The 13,066-nt window shown below is 42.4% G+C and overlaps 1 protein-coding gene across 1 annotated transcript in view; it reads left to right on the top strand.

The window, feature by feature from the left end:
* The first annotated feature begins 307 nt into the window (after nucleotides 1–307).
* LOC116985528 (collagen alpha-6(VI) chain-like) overlaps nucleotides 308–13,066 on the top strand; it is a 138,329-nt gene continuing 125,570 nt past the window's right edge. The window contains exons 1-3 of the mRNA XM_033040304.1: nucleotides 308–918; nucleotides 3,599–4,222; nucleotides 8,489–9,049. Of these exons, the coding sequence (XP_032896195.1) occupies nucleotides 309–918; nucleotides 3,599–4,222; nucleotides 8,489–9,049 (1,795 nt within the window). The 5' untranslated portion in view covers nucleotide 308. The remainder of the gene's footprint in view (nucleotides 919–3,598; nucleotides 4,223–8,488; nucleotides 9,050–13,066) is intronic.

Genomic DNA, 13,066 nt, shown 5'->3' on the forward strand with positions numbered 1-13,066 from the left:
TTCACTAACCAATAACCCCGCACTTTCTTCCATTTTCCCAGCAAAGGTTTATTTCCATAATTTTGCTGTCTAATCACTTCCACCATCTCTCTATTCACTTGTTTCCACAATTCCACCATTTATTTCTCCCCTGCCATTCACTTGTAGACCTTTCTTTATCCTGCTCCTACCCACATCAAAATAGCTATCATTTTTGCCATGAAGTATTGCCTTTAAAAGGGGAGCTAATGTAAGGGTTAGGATTTCAGAGCTCCCCAGATTTGATCCTTGAACTAATCCATCATATTATTTATTTTACAGCCTTTGCTATGCAATATGCCGATGTTGTTTTCCTAGTTGATGGTTCTCAGTATATGGGACTCTCCAGATTCAATCAGATCCGAAACGTCATCTTAAAAACTGTTTCTCAACTTGAGATCGGGGTGGACAAGTTCCAAGTTGGTCTCGCCCAATATGGTATGTCCACCCATTCTGACTTCGTACTGAATACCTTCCAAACAAATGCAAAAGTGAGAAACTACATAAGGAATATTCGTAGGCCTACATTTCGGGGGAGTCGTGGGCTCAGAACAGGCAATGCCATTGACTTCCTGAGGAAGACCTTTTTCAATGAGTCCACTGGAAGTCGACAGGCTCAAGGATTTCCTCAGATTGCTGTAATAATTACTTCGGAATCTTCAAGGGATAATGTTATCCCGGCTGCCAGAGAGATAAGAAGCAAAGGGGTGAAGGTTATCTCCATTGGTGTGAAGAATTCTTCTCTTGATGAGCTGAAGGATATAGCCTTTCCCAGTAAGCAATTTTATTTCCAGGTTGATGCTGGTGATGCACTTGTTGGGTTATCCAATAAAATATCCAGCACCATCGTGAGGACAGCACAAGAGGAATTTCAGTTCCGAGAGTCAAGTAGCCAAACAGGTATTGTTGATTCGTCTGACACTATATATCCACATTGTGTGTTTATCCAGTTCTGGTATTAATATCTTTCCATATTATTCTAACATTAAGATGTGCATTGTAAGTGCTCCCTCACTCCAACTGCCCGATAATAACAGAATGTGCACATGAAAATGGTGCTCTGCTACTTGCCACTCATTACCATCCATTCCTCATTCCAACACCATCTTTCCTGGGGAAAGGGCAATCAGGTGGCTTCTACTTACTGAACTTTTAATTTACTCCACTTCTCTTCTCCGTTACCCTCTACAATTGTAGATTTAGAAAATTGATGGTTGCCATCTCCTCGGCTCTCTCCGAGGGCTCCTTAAAGACTGAATATAGGAAATACAGTTATCAAAGAGCACAAACTCAACTCTGTGTTGTAACAACCACTATCACTTTGAATGGGTTCCAAGATACACAGCTAAAACTGTTGGTTATCTTGGAGGATGAGACTCCTATGACATAGTTATATAATGCTGCCGATTGCCTGTTCAGTGCCTCAAATAAAAATTGGCCCCATTTTGTCTAATTATTACATCATGTCAGATGTTGTATATAGAGAAGAAGAATAGTATATTGGCCTTTCATGGGTTGGTATTTACTCCCTCCTTGTTGAGTTTACCAGGTCCAGATACCTCTGTGGGAATGTAGATTGGGACCATTTGCAGTCTGCGATGTGCTGCTTGGCAACTGGTCAGGTTCCCAGCTTCTGCATTTTATTTAAATATTGAGACCCAATGCCAAAGTCGAATGATTGCTCAGGAGATGGCTAGAAACAGCTTTTAAAAGTTATGAGGCCGACACGGAGTCTCGAACCAGAAATGTTAACTCTGTTCCTTTCCACAGATGCAGCCTGATCTGTTATTTCCAAAAAAAATCCTGTTTTTCTTTTTGATTTGCGGGTTTTAGGGCTCGGAATGGTTTAGAGAGATATGGGTCAATCGTGGCAAATCGGGCAAGCTTAGATGGGGTATCTTGGTCAGCATGGGCTTGGCCAAAGGGCCTGTTTCCATGCTGTACAACACTATTAGTTTTTGAAAGAGAAAGGCAAAATCGGGGAAGGTTTATGTGCCCCGTCAAAGAGTAATTCTCAACCAGAGACATCACATTGAGCTAGATTCTCATCAGAACTTAAAGAATGGGAAGGCATCCTGTGTGTTTGTCCTTTCCAAGTAGACAGTAACATATAGCTATGTATCCCTCCTCCCCCCCCCCCCCTAACTTCAACAGGGGAATTGTGAAGGAAACAGGAGGTGATTCACAATCATTAAATTGACAACGTCAGCTCTTGTATATAACCTTATTTGAGGCTGACTGTAGGATGATAATGTCTTCATAAACTTAATTAAAGACTAAATGCTTGAATATTATAGTTAGAGTGAAGTTGGCACGATGCTGCTCTAATTTGCATAAGGTGTTATGATGAGGAATTGGAACATTGGAATGTTAAACACAGATGCCATTCAGATAAATGAGCTCACTCTTCTATTCAGTTATATCGTGCCTGATCTACACCTTTTTTCCTTTCACACAACTTAATCTCATAGTTAACAAAAATATTATTTAACACAAAGCTTTCAATCAATTATTTTATTTTCATTTTCAATTAACCTAATATTAACATCTTAGCATGGAAGGTGCATTTCAGATGTTGGAAGAAATGCTTTGAATTCACCTGTGAAAATGTTCCTTGTTGCTACACTCCAGTAGGCAAGGAAAAGGTTTCTACCAATTCAACAATTCCTTTAATCATTTTAAGTGTCCACTGGAACAATCTTCTGAAGTTGAGGGAATATTTCCATAAAGTCTGCAACCTGTCGTGTATTTTAATATTTTGTTTGAAGAAAAGAACATCAATGTGTAAAGCTCTATCTAAAGAGAGAGCTAGATATAGCTCAGGGCTAACGGAAACAAGGGATATGGGGAGCAAGCAGGAACGGGGTACTGATTTTGGATGGTCAGCCATGATTATATTGAATGACAGTGTTGGTATGAAGGGCCCAATGGCCTACTCCTCCACCTATTGTCTATGTTTCTATGTTATTCACAATGTCACGATATCTCAGAGCCAATGAAGTGTGGCAGCTCTTGTGCAAAGTATAAAACAATTTTCTCATAACAAATTTCCCACAAAAAACAAGATGAGCTCATGGCCAGATTGTAGAAAAGTTACATTGCTTGAGAGATAAATATTGACTATGGGGCCAGAGGGAATATCTCCTTCCTCTAATGTGACCCATGAGTCGCCTCTGAAAGCATGTGCAGTAACTAATTGACAACTAATTGAAGATTGTCTCTAAATAATTGTTGACATAGAACACAGGACAGTACAGGACAGGAATAGCCCTTTGGCCCACAATGTTTGTGTCGAGCATGATGCCAAGAGCGACCATTCCATTCAAAGTCATGTGCCTTTCCAAAAGTCTCCTAAATATCGCTATCGTATTTGACTCCACCACTATCTCCAGCAGTATATTCCAGGCACTCACCATCATCTGTGTAAAAAAAAACTTGGCCCACACATCTCCTTTAAACTTTGTCACTCTCCCCTTAAAGCTATATCCTTTAGCATTTGATATATCCATCCTCGGAAATAGTTTCTGTGCTATTAATTTACTTCAACTCTTGACCTGAAGAATCATTTGTTTCCTCACAGCTCCATGCCAGTCTGATTCAATCGCTGACATTATCTTCTTGGTAGACGGATCTGATAACATTGGGCCAATCAACTTTCAATTACTCAGAATTTTCCTCCAAAATGTAATCTTTGGCCTGGACGTCAAAGCCGATAAAGTTCGCATTGGTTTGGTCCAGTACAACAAAGTACCGACAGAAGAGTTTTATTTAGGAACTTATCACCAGAAGAGTGAAATCCTGGAGCATGTCAGATCATTACCCTACTGGGGAGGAGGCAGAATGACGGGCAATGCCATCAACTTTGTATGGAGAAACTGCTTTACACCACTGTCTGGCAGTCGTGCCACGAATGAGATCCCCCAAATTATGGTTTTGATCACAAGTGGTGAATCCCAGGATCAGGTGGAGGAGCAAGCAGAATCTCTGCGCCGTAAGGGTGTTATAGTTTTTGCCTTGGGAATTGGAAATGTCAACGTAACGGAGTTGAAGAAAATCGCTTCATATCCTTCAGAGACATATGTTTCCAGAGTGAAAGACTTCATTCAGTTGTCACCTACTACAGAGATACTGCAGAAGAAGATTTGCTCTGAGATCAACAGACAAATCTCAGTGGTAGCGGGCCAAGAAGATGACCTTAAACAAGGTTTGTAGATGTTACAGATATTCCATAAATTTCAGCTCATAATTTAATATTGTTATTCACATTCTGCAGCGTGACTTCAGAGAACTCGGAAGAAGGTTGAAAAGCAGAACCTCCAGGGTAGTTATCTCCGGTTGGTTTCCAGTTCCTTGTGCTGGTGAGGGCAGGAACAGAGAGATAGAGGATCTGATGGTGTGGCTAAGGAACTGGTGTGGGAAGCTGGGATTTAGATTCTTAGACCACTGGGATCTGTTTTGGGGGAAGGGTGAATTGTACAAAAAGGATGGGTTGCGCCTTAACAGGAGGGGGATCAGCATTCTGGCAGGCAGGGTTGCCACTGCTACATGGGTGGGTTTAAACTGAAGGTATAGGGATGGAGTTAAAAGGAAAGAGAATATTTAAAAAAGTTAAGAAATACACCAGAATTAATAGGGCAGAAAGCTCTGGAAGGGATAGGAGAGTATTGCCAAGTGAAATAGGAATCGATGTGAAAGGTGAGGGAAGCAATGGATTAAAGGTATTATATATGAATGCAAGGTATAAGAAATAAAGTGGATAAGCTTGAGGCTCGGTTAGAAATTGGCAAGTATGATGTTGTGGGAATTACAGAGACATGGCTGCAAGAGGACCAGGGCTGGGAACTGAATATTCAAGGTTATACATTCTATCAAAAAGACAGACAGGTGGGTGGAGGGGGTGGGGTAGCTCGGGGGATCCAGTGGATGTAGGGTCCCTGGATTTTCAGAAAGCATTTGATAAGGTCCCACATAGGAGATTAATGGGCACAATTGGTATTGGTGGTAGGGTAGTGACATTAATAGAAAATTGGTTGGCAGACAGGAAACAAAGAGTAGGGATTAACGGGTCCCGTTCAGAATGGCAGGCAGTGACTAGTATGGTACTGCAAGGGTCGGTGCTGGGACTGCAGCTATTTACAATATATATTAATGATTTAGATGACGGGATTAAGACTAACATGAGTAAATCTGCAGATGACACAAAGCTGGGTGGCAGTATGAACTGTGAGGAGGATGCTATGAGGATGCAGGGTGACTTGGACAGGTTGGGTGGGTGAGTGGGCAGATGCATGGCAGATGCAGGTTAATGTGGATAAATTTGAGGTTATCCACTTTGGTTGCAAAAACAGGAAGGCAGACTATTATCTGAATGGTGTCAAATTGGGTACAACGAGATCTGGTCCTTGTTCATCAGTCAATGAAAGTAAGCATGCAGGTACAGCAGGCAGTGAAGAAAGCTAATGACATGTTGGCATTCATAACAAGAGGAGTTGAGTATTGGAGCAAAGAAATCCTTCTGCAGTTGTACAGGGCCCTATTGAGATCACACCTGGAGTATTGTGTGCAGTTTTGGTCTACAAATTTGAGGAAGAACGTTCTTGCTATTCAGGGAGTGCAGCGTAGATTCACAAGGTTAACTGCCGGGGTGGCTTGACTCTCATATGTGGATAGAATGGAGCGGCTAGGGTTGTATACTCTGGAATTTAGAAGGATGAGAGGGTATCTTATTGAAACAAATAAGATTATTAAGGGATTGAACATGCTAGAGGCAGGAAACAGTCCCAATGTTGGGGGAGTCCAGAACCAGGCCAGTTCATTGGCTATATTTAAGAGGGAGTTAGATGTGGCCCTTGTGACTAAGGGGATCAGGGGGTATGGAGAGAAGGCAGGTACAGGATACTGTGTTGGATAATCGGCCATGATCATATTGAATGGCGGTGCAGGCTCGAAGGGCCGAATGGCCTACTCCTGCACCTATTTTCTATGTTTCTATGTAACCAGGGGCCACAGTTTAAGAATAGGGAGTAGGCCATTTAGAATGGAGATGAGGAAAAACTTTTTTACCCAGAGAGTTGTGAATCTGGGGAATTCTCTGCCTCAGAAGGCAGTGGAGGCCAATTCTCTGGATGCTTTCATGAGAGAGTTAGATGGAGCTCTTAAAGATAGCAGGGAGAAGGCAGGAATGGGGTACTGAATGTGGATGATCAACCATGATCACAGTGCATGGCGGTGCTGGCTCGAAGGGCTGAATGGCCTACTCCTGCTCCTATTGTCTATTGTCTATGTCCTGTATATGGAAATAACTGTAGCATAGATAAATATTCCAATAAATCTAAAATTGTGTCGCAGTTTCTTGTGATGCAGCATCTAGGATTTGACTAATGTTCCAGAGGCATGAGTTCAAATCCCTGCAACCCCAACCCAGAGCCACCACCAGGACAATGGGCCTTTATCGCCAACTTGAGACTCTGACATTTTTAACAACTCTAAACATGGAGGGTACAAAAAGGTGGTGACTCTGATGTATTGCCTCAGTGTAATCTGCTATCTTACACTAGAAATTGTATTGAATCCAGCATCAAGGAGAAAAGGTGCAAATAAGATTTACAAGAATGTTACCCGATCTGGAAGGTTTGCGTTATAATGAGAGGCCGAATAGTCTGGGTGTTTATTTCATTGGAGCAGAGGAGGCTTCAGGGTGACTTTATAGAGGTACAGAAAATAATTTGGGGCTTAAATAGGTTGAACAACCATGGCCTTTTGCCTAGCATAAGTGAGTCAAAAACTAGAGAGCATCAGTTTAAAGTGAGAGGAGAAAGATTTAAAGGGACCAGAGGGGCAACTTTTTCAAGTGAGACCTATTAGAGAAGTGGTCGAGGTGGGTACAATAATGACGTTAAAGACAGACAGGCACACGGATAGGAAAGGTTTGGAGGGATATGGACCATGTGTAGCCAAGTAAGACTAGGTCAGTTAAGCAACATGTTCAACATGGACGTTGGGCAGATCGGCCTGTTTCCATGTTGTATAGCACTCTATGAGAAGGGTACAATTACCAAAGGGATCTTACCTCTTAGTGCTGTGGAGTGACCAACCAAGAGATCAGATGCATCAATATTTGATGTTAAGCATGTTCTTGACTTGTGCGTTCCAGTGCATATCATACGTCAGGAATGTGCTGACTGGTGGTTATTTCTCAAACTACCAGAACAAAGTATGTTATGTTCCCTTGATCTTGTTCAGTTTCCAGCTGGGTAAGTTGGGTTGTATTTGCCTTTTATTGGGTCAGTTAGTTCTATTTAGTTTTAGTATTTATTCATGCACCATATGATAAAGATAATGATGCAGTGCATGGTTAGAGTTTGAAACGAACAGGCCTAATAAGATGGTAAATTGAGATTCAATGGTTGCCCAAAAGGTAACCAGATAAATAGGACAAAAAAAATTGCAAGGATCTGGGAAAAGTATATAGTTGTAAGACTGAGTGTAATGTTCTTTGAAAGACAAGACATGGATATGAAGGCCCAAGCTTATGTGTGAAACAAGTACCGTATTTCCCGGCAATGAAGATGCACCTGCATTGAAGACGCACCCACATTTTGAGTTGCTACATATTGAAAAAAAGGCTGGCGGGACAGGATCAAGGGTTTGGTTTAGTCCAGGGGTCGGCAACCTTTTTTTACATAGGGGCACGTGTTTTTCAATTAATTTTCTGCAGTTTCCAGATCGCCTGCGTGCCCCGGGACTGGCTGCAGTTCACAAATCCCTTGCGTCCCCAGGACCAGCTGCGGCATCCAGGTTGCCTGCCCCGGGACCGGCTGTAGCGCCCAGGTCGCCTGCAAGCCCCAGGACTTTCTGCAGTTCCCAGGTCGCCTGCGAGCCCCGGGACTGGCTGTAGCGCCCAGGTCACCTGCGAGCCCTGGGTCTAGCTGCAGTTCCGCTGTCTGGTTCCGGCGGCCGCTCGCAGCCACCCGAGCTACTGAGTGAGTTGCTGGGATGATCCCCGACCCCCTCCTTCTCAACGCTCCTGCCCTTCCTGTAACTTTACCCCATTTTGGCCCAGCTGTACTGACCCGGATCAGACCCCCACACGCTGTGGACGGAGCTCCCCCCCCCCCCACCCCCCACCAAGCCGTGCTGCCCTTTTACAGCCTCTGTACTGAGGGATAGCCAAGTCTATCTTTCTTGGCTAACAATCTAACCTTTGGTTTCCAAGACGCAGGTAAATATTTGGGCATTATTTTAATGTAAAAAATATTGTCTTCATTGCCGGGAAATATGGTATTATCTTAACATTCATCTGATGCATCTGATCTCTTGGTTGGTCACTCCACAGCACTAAGAGGTAAGATCCCTTTGGTAATTGTACCCTTTTCATAGAGTGCTATACAACATGGAAACAGGTAAGCATCCAAATCCTGCTGTGTGCCCTCATTGTTCTTCAGTACCTGATCCAATTCTTCTATTCCAGGCTGCATTCAGACTGAAGAAGCTGATATTTTTTTTCTCATTGATGGGTCAACCAGCATTGAGCTTCCACACTTCGAGGACGTTCGAAGTTTCCTGATCGAGGTTGTTAATGTATTCAACATTGGTGCAGATCAAGTACGTGTTGGGGTTGTCCAGTATGCAACAGACCCAATAATTGAATTTGGAGTCACTCAATATACCAATAAAACAAGTTTGGAGGCTGCAATTAAAAAAATCTCTCAAATTGGCGGAAATACTGGAACAGGTCTTGCGTTAAGCCACATGAAAGATCACTTCAGGGAAGCCGCAAGAAGCCGCAGAAGTACTGTACCACGCTATCTGATCACCATCACCGATGGACAATCACATGATGATGTAAAAATTCCTGCTGGAGAGTTAATGCAGCAAGGAATAACTACTTATGCTGTAGGGGTAGGTCAGGCAGATACAGCTGAACTTGAACTGATTGGTGGAACCAAAGAAAGGGTTTATTACGTCGATAACTTTGATGCATTAAAATATCTGAAGAATCGCATAGTCCAGCAAATATGCTCACCGGAAGGTAAATTTTGCAATGGATTTCAAAATGCTGCTAACTGGTTTAGAAAATGTATCTGTCATTGTTCATTGCTGGCATCTCCTTTATTTTCCCGGTGAGAAATGTGCAATATAGAGCAATTCATGGCTGTTAAATTTCATTAGGAGGGCACAATGTAAAATGGGTTTGTAAAGATTGAGTATTTATAATTGACCATTAGTTGTTGCAAAAAATATAAACTGAGCACTCGTCTTGAAACACCTTAGTTTGCATGGATCTAGATCTTTACTTTGACCAAATAATTAATAATCACATTCTATTTTTTAATTTATGCATTCGTAAAAGTAATATAATCAGAATAAAGAAGGATAATGTTGGGACCCTGGAAAAGTTTTGATTTTAATCAATTGTATTAAGTGGGTGGATGGAGTAAAGTGTCCCAAATAATCCACCCACCTACATAGTTCATTACATGTGTCTGGTCCCTCACTGACCTTATCAGACACCTCACAACCCACAGAATAGTAAGATTAAACGAGAACTTACCAGTTTGAAGTTTGATCCTTATTTTATGAGGAGGAACGTTGAGGGACTACGTGAAGAACCCGCTTACGACGCATGCATGTCATTCTTCAAAGCAGCGGTGTGGAATCACAGATAACTATAATGACTAAACATAGTAAGATTAGACAACAGATACCAGTTCAGACTATGATCAAGGGTGGGAGCGGAGGGCACGTAGTCCCTCAACGTTCCTCCTCATAAAATAAGGATCAAACTTCAAACTGGTAAGTTCTCGTTTAATCTTACTATTTTACTTCGGAGTCACGTGAGTGACTACGTGAAGATTTTAAAGCTCTGTGATTTCATGCCGTGGAACGAGTCCATGCATCACATCTGCCTTGATTTTTGGGGAGAGTAGAGTTAACAACATTAGACATCAATACGATATTGAAATCCAACAGTAAAATTATGAACACCAATTATTGCCCCTATTTATGGGTCTATTATATTACAGAACTTAAATTTGTTTCTGTAAATGTTTCAGGTTCAATGACTGGTTTGTTATAAAGTTGTTGGAAAATTCCTCCGTTGGCCATCCTGCTGTCTTGAGGATTTGGTCCATTGGTACGTCCAACTTCATAGCTGCTAATGTAGCTGCAGCCCTGGTGGAGTGAGATTTGAAATGCTAGTTCCCACTCCAGCCTATTTAGGACTTGTTTTAGCCATCCAGACATGGTCTGGACTGTCACTGTTTTAAATGGCTGTTAGTAGCTGATTAAAGTGACATTCCTCCCCTCTGATGATCTTAGTATACTTCAAGTATGATAGTAAGTGTGTTATAATACAGAGACGACCATCTGTAGGGTAGGCCCTGAATTCTGTTTTTTAGGCCTGCTGACCCCTGTCTGTTCTGTATGACTATTACACTGATGTAAACCTTAAATTCCAGATGAATTAATCATGTTGTCCAACCTTGTTTTCTGTGGTGACTGGACCCTTGTGGCGTGACCAGGACCATCAGCATGACTGTTTTCATAGTCAGTTTCCGTAGGAACAGAGCTGTAGCTGGAGACCAGTTTCTTAACATGGTCAGTACAATGCTCACATCCCATATTTGGGAGTACCTGGTTCTTGGGAACTAATTTTAAAAATGCCCCTCATGAGTTTGTTTACCAGGGTTTGTCCCAACAGAATGCCGCTCTGTACCTTCGACAGGTATATTGACAGAGCACCTCTGGCGCAGTTGATGGCACTATGACTGAGCCTCTCATCGTAATGGAGGCTTGCCAGGAATTCCAGAACAGACGGGATGTTCATAGATCTGTGGGTGATGATTATTGTTGTGACAGTACTTCCCATTACTAGATGATACCAAGTACTGATGTTTAGGTGGACAGTCTGTGACTCGCTGAAATAATTCCGCATTCGGTCCGTCAGTCCCAGGTGTAGAAGAGGTGCTTTCAACTCTAAATAAATAGGTTAATATATAATAGTGACGGGTAACTCCCCTTGTTGCGGGAAGACCCAGTAAGTTAGGTCTATGATGGATGGTGATGTATGGTTCTGACCCATGTTGATATCACCAGTACCCCGGTTGCGTAGGGCAATCAGGTATATCAAGATTCGAGACGTGAAGTCTATAGTTTCTTCCTAAATAACCGACTGATGAGGCAAAGGGAGGGATGCATAAATGATCCCCCAATCAGCGAAGATACATCTGAACCACTGCCCCAGGTTCTGGCTCCCAAGAACATAATTTGATAACTGGTAAGAGCATGGATGTGAATAGGTCGTTATCTGGTGTTCCATACCAGCTGTTCCAGCAATACATATTTTATCCAACATCCATACAGAGTTTTTAGACTTAGCGTGACCTGTTGTCTGCCACTAAATTCAGTTTCCCTGGTAGTTGGAAGCTGATATCCAATCTCTATCTGGATACGCTATTAATCCAGATTAATAGAGACAGTGACTCTAAGACTATTGCCTGCATCACAGTGTGGAGGTACCCGGTGAACTCACCGCGGCGGATGCCAGCCCGTGTCCATTGTGTGCTGCTAGTATTACATGTATGGCTGCAGGCAACAACATCTCGTTCAGACCGAAAGGTCTGATTGACAAGAAGGATTCAATTCCCAAATAGTGTTGGCCAGATAGTCACATGGTGTCGATATGTTCCTACCCATATGGTTGACATATGCTACTCCGGTGGTGTTGTCAATTTGTAGATTAACATACTGGTGTTATAACCCAAAACAATTTGACTTAAAGCCATGACTAGCTCTCACTTCCCCAGGTATATATGCCCAACGTTAGTAGTGATGCCTCCTGAGCATTCCATCTCCCCCACAGCTGGAGATGGAATTAGTAGCATCCCAATCCAAGGCCCATCAGTATGTGGTTCCATAGACGGGTAACTGTGTTTGGTTGTTTCATAAGTCTGTCAGAATGACCACCACATAATTTCTTGAGTGACGCGTGTATCAGCCATGATCATATTGAATGGCGGTGCAGGCTCGAAGGGCCGAATGGCCTACTCCTGCACCTAATTTCTATGTTTCTATGTGTAGCACTCTGTACTATGATTATGTAAAGGTCCGATATCATGTGGCTGTCACACAGCCCCTAATGCCAATTATTCTACTACCAGTCTGATGGCTGGTTTAGTTCCCTGGAAGCCTCCATAAAGGCTGTACCCTTTCTTACAGCAAAGTACTGCCATGTGAAGAGTGTTAACGGTGGACCGCAGACGATCTGTTGTGTTAAATACATCTGTGGGCACCTTCAATGAGTCCTATATAGCAAGCGTATTTTAATACCATGCTTGCCATGTAGTACCCTAGGATCAATCCCTTAGTTGCACCAAAAGTTCCCATTTGTAATGAATATAAAGTACGAAGTATTCAAATTAGTCAATCTAAGATGAAGTGGCAACCACCTCTAAATTATGAGAAGGATATTTAGGACACGAATCCCTGTGATTCGTGTGGATGTCCTCCATAAGTCCTATAATATATGAGCACTGTAGTTCAGTATGCGCTTTAGTTGTTTCTTTCCCTGTAAGCATGAACATTCAGTTCGGTACATGCTGAACTGGATGATAATGGAATGAAGAATTCTAAGGTATACCCCTGTACTTCTGAATTTTAAGTGTTGGTAGAATAATTCTATGCATACAGATAGATCTGTTATCCATTACCAACCTCCCTGGTTCCTATTAGTAGGTTAGTTACTATTTCGGCATCCTCCGTGGTCGTTGAGGTGCCGGTGTCTGATGAGGGTAGCACATTTCTCAGGAAGTAGTTTTTAAGACGTTCCTTAATGTGTCCCAGAGTTCCCTCGATGTGAAGATCTTTCCCTGTTAAGATAAGATGCCTCCAAATTTTAATATTGGAGGTTGGGAGGTTCCAGGTTTTCATCTGTTAGGACTTAGAACATTCTTTCGTTTCAATTCCCTGCCCTACCATGTTTTGGTTGATACTGGGAACATTCAGGTTTTGCAGTTCCCTGATGGTAAGTGTCTTCCAATAGGTTTTC

The sequence above is a fragment of the Amblyraja radiata genome, chromosome 2 (genome assembly GCF_010909765.2).
Source record: "Amblyraja radiata isolate CabotCenter1 chromosome 2, sAmbRad1.1.pri, whole genome shotgun sequence".
Taxonomy (NCBI): Eukaryota; Metazoa; Chordata; class Chondrichthyes; order Rajiformes; family Rajidae; genus Amblyraja; species Amblyraja radiata.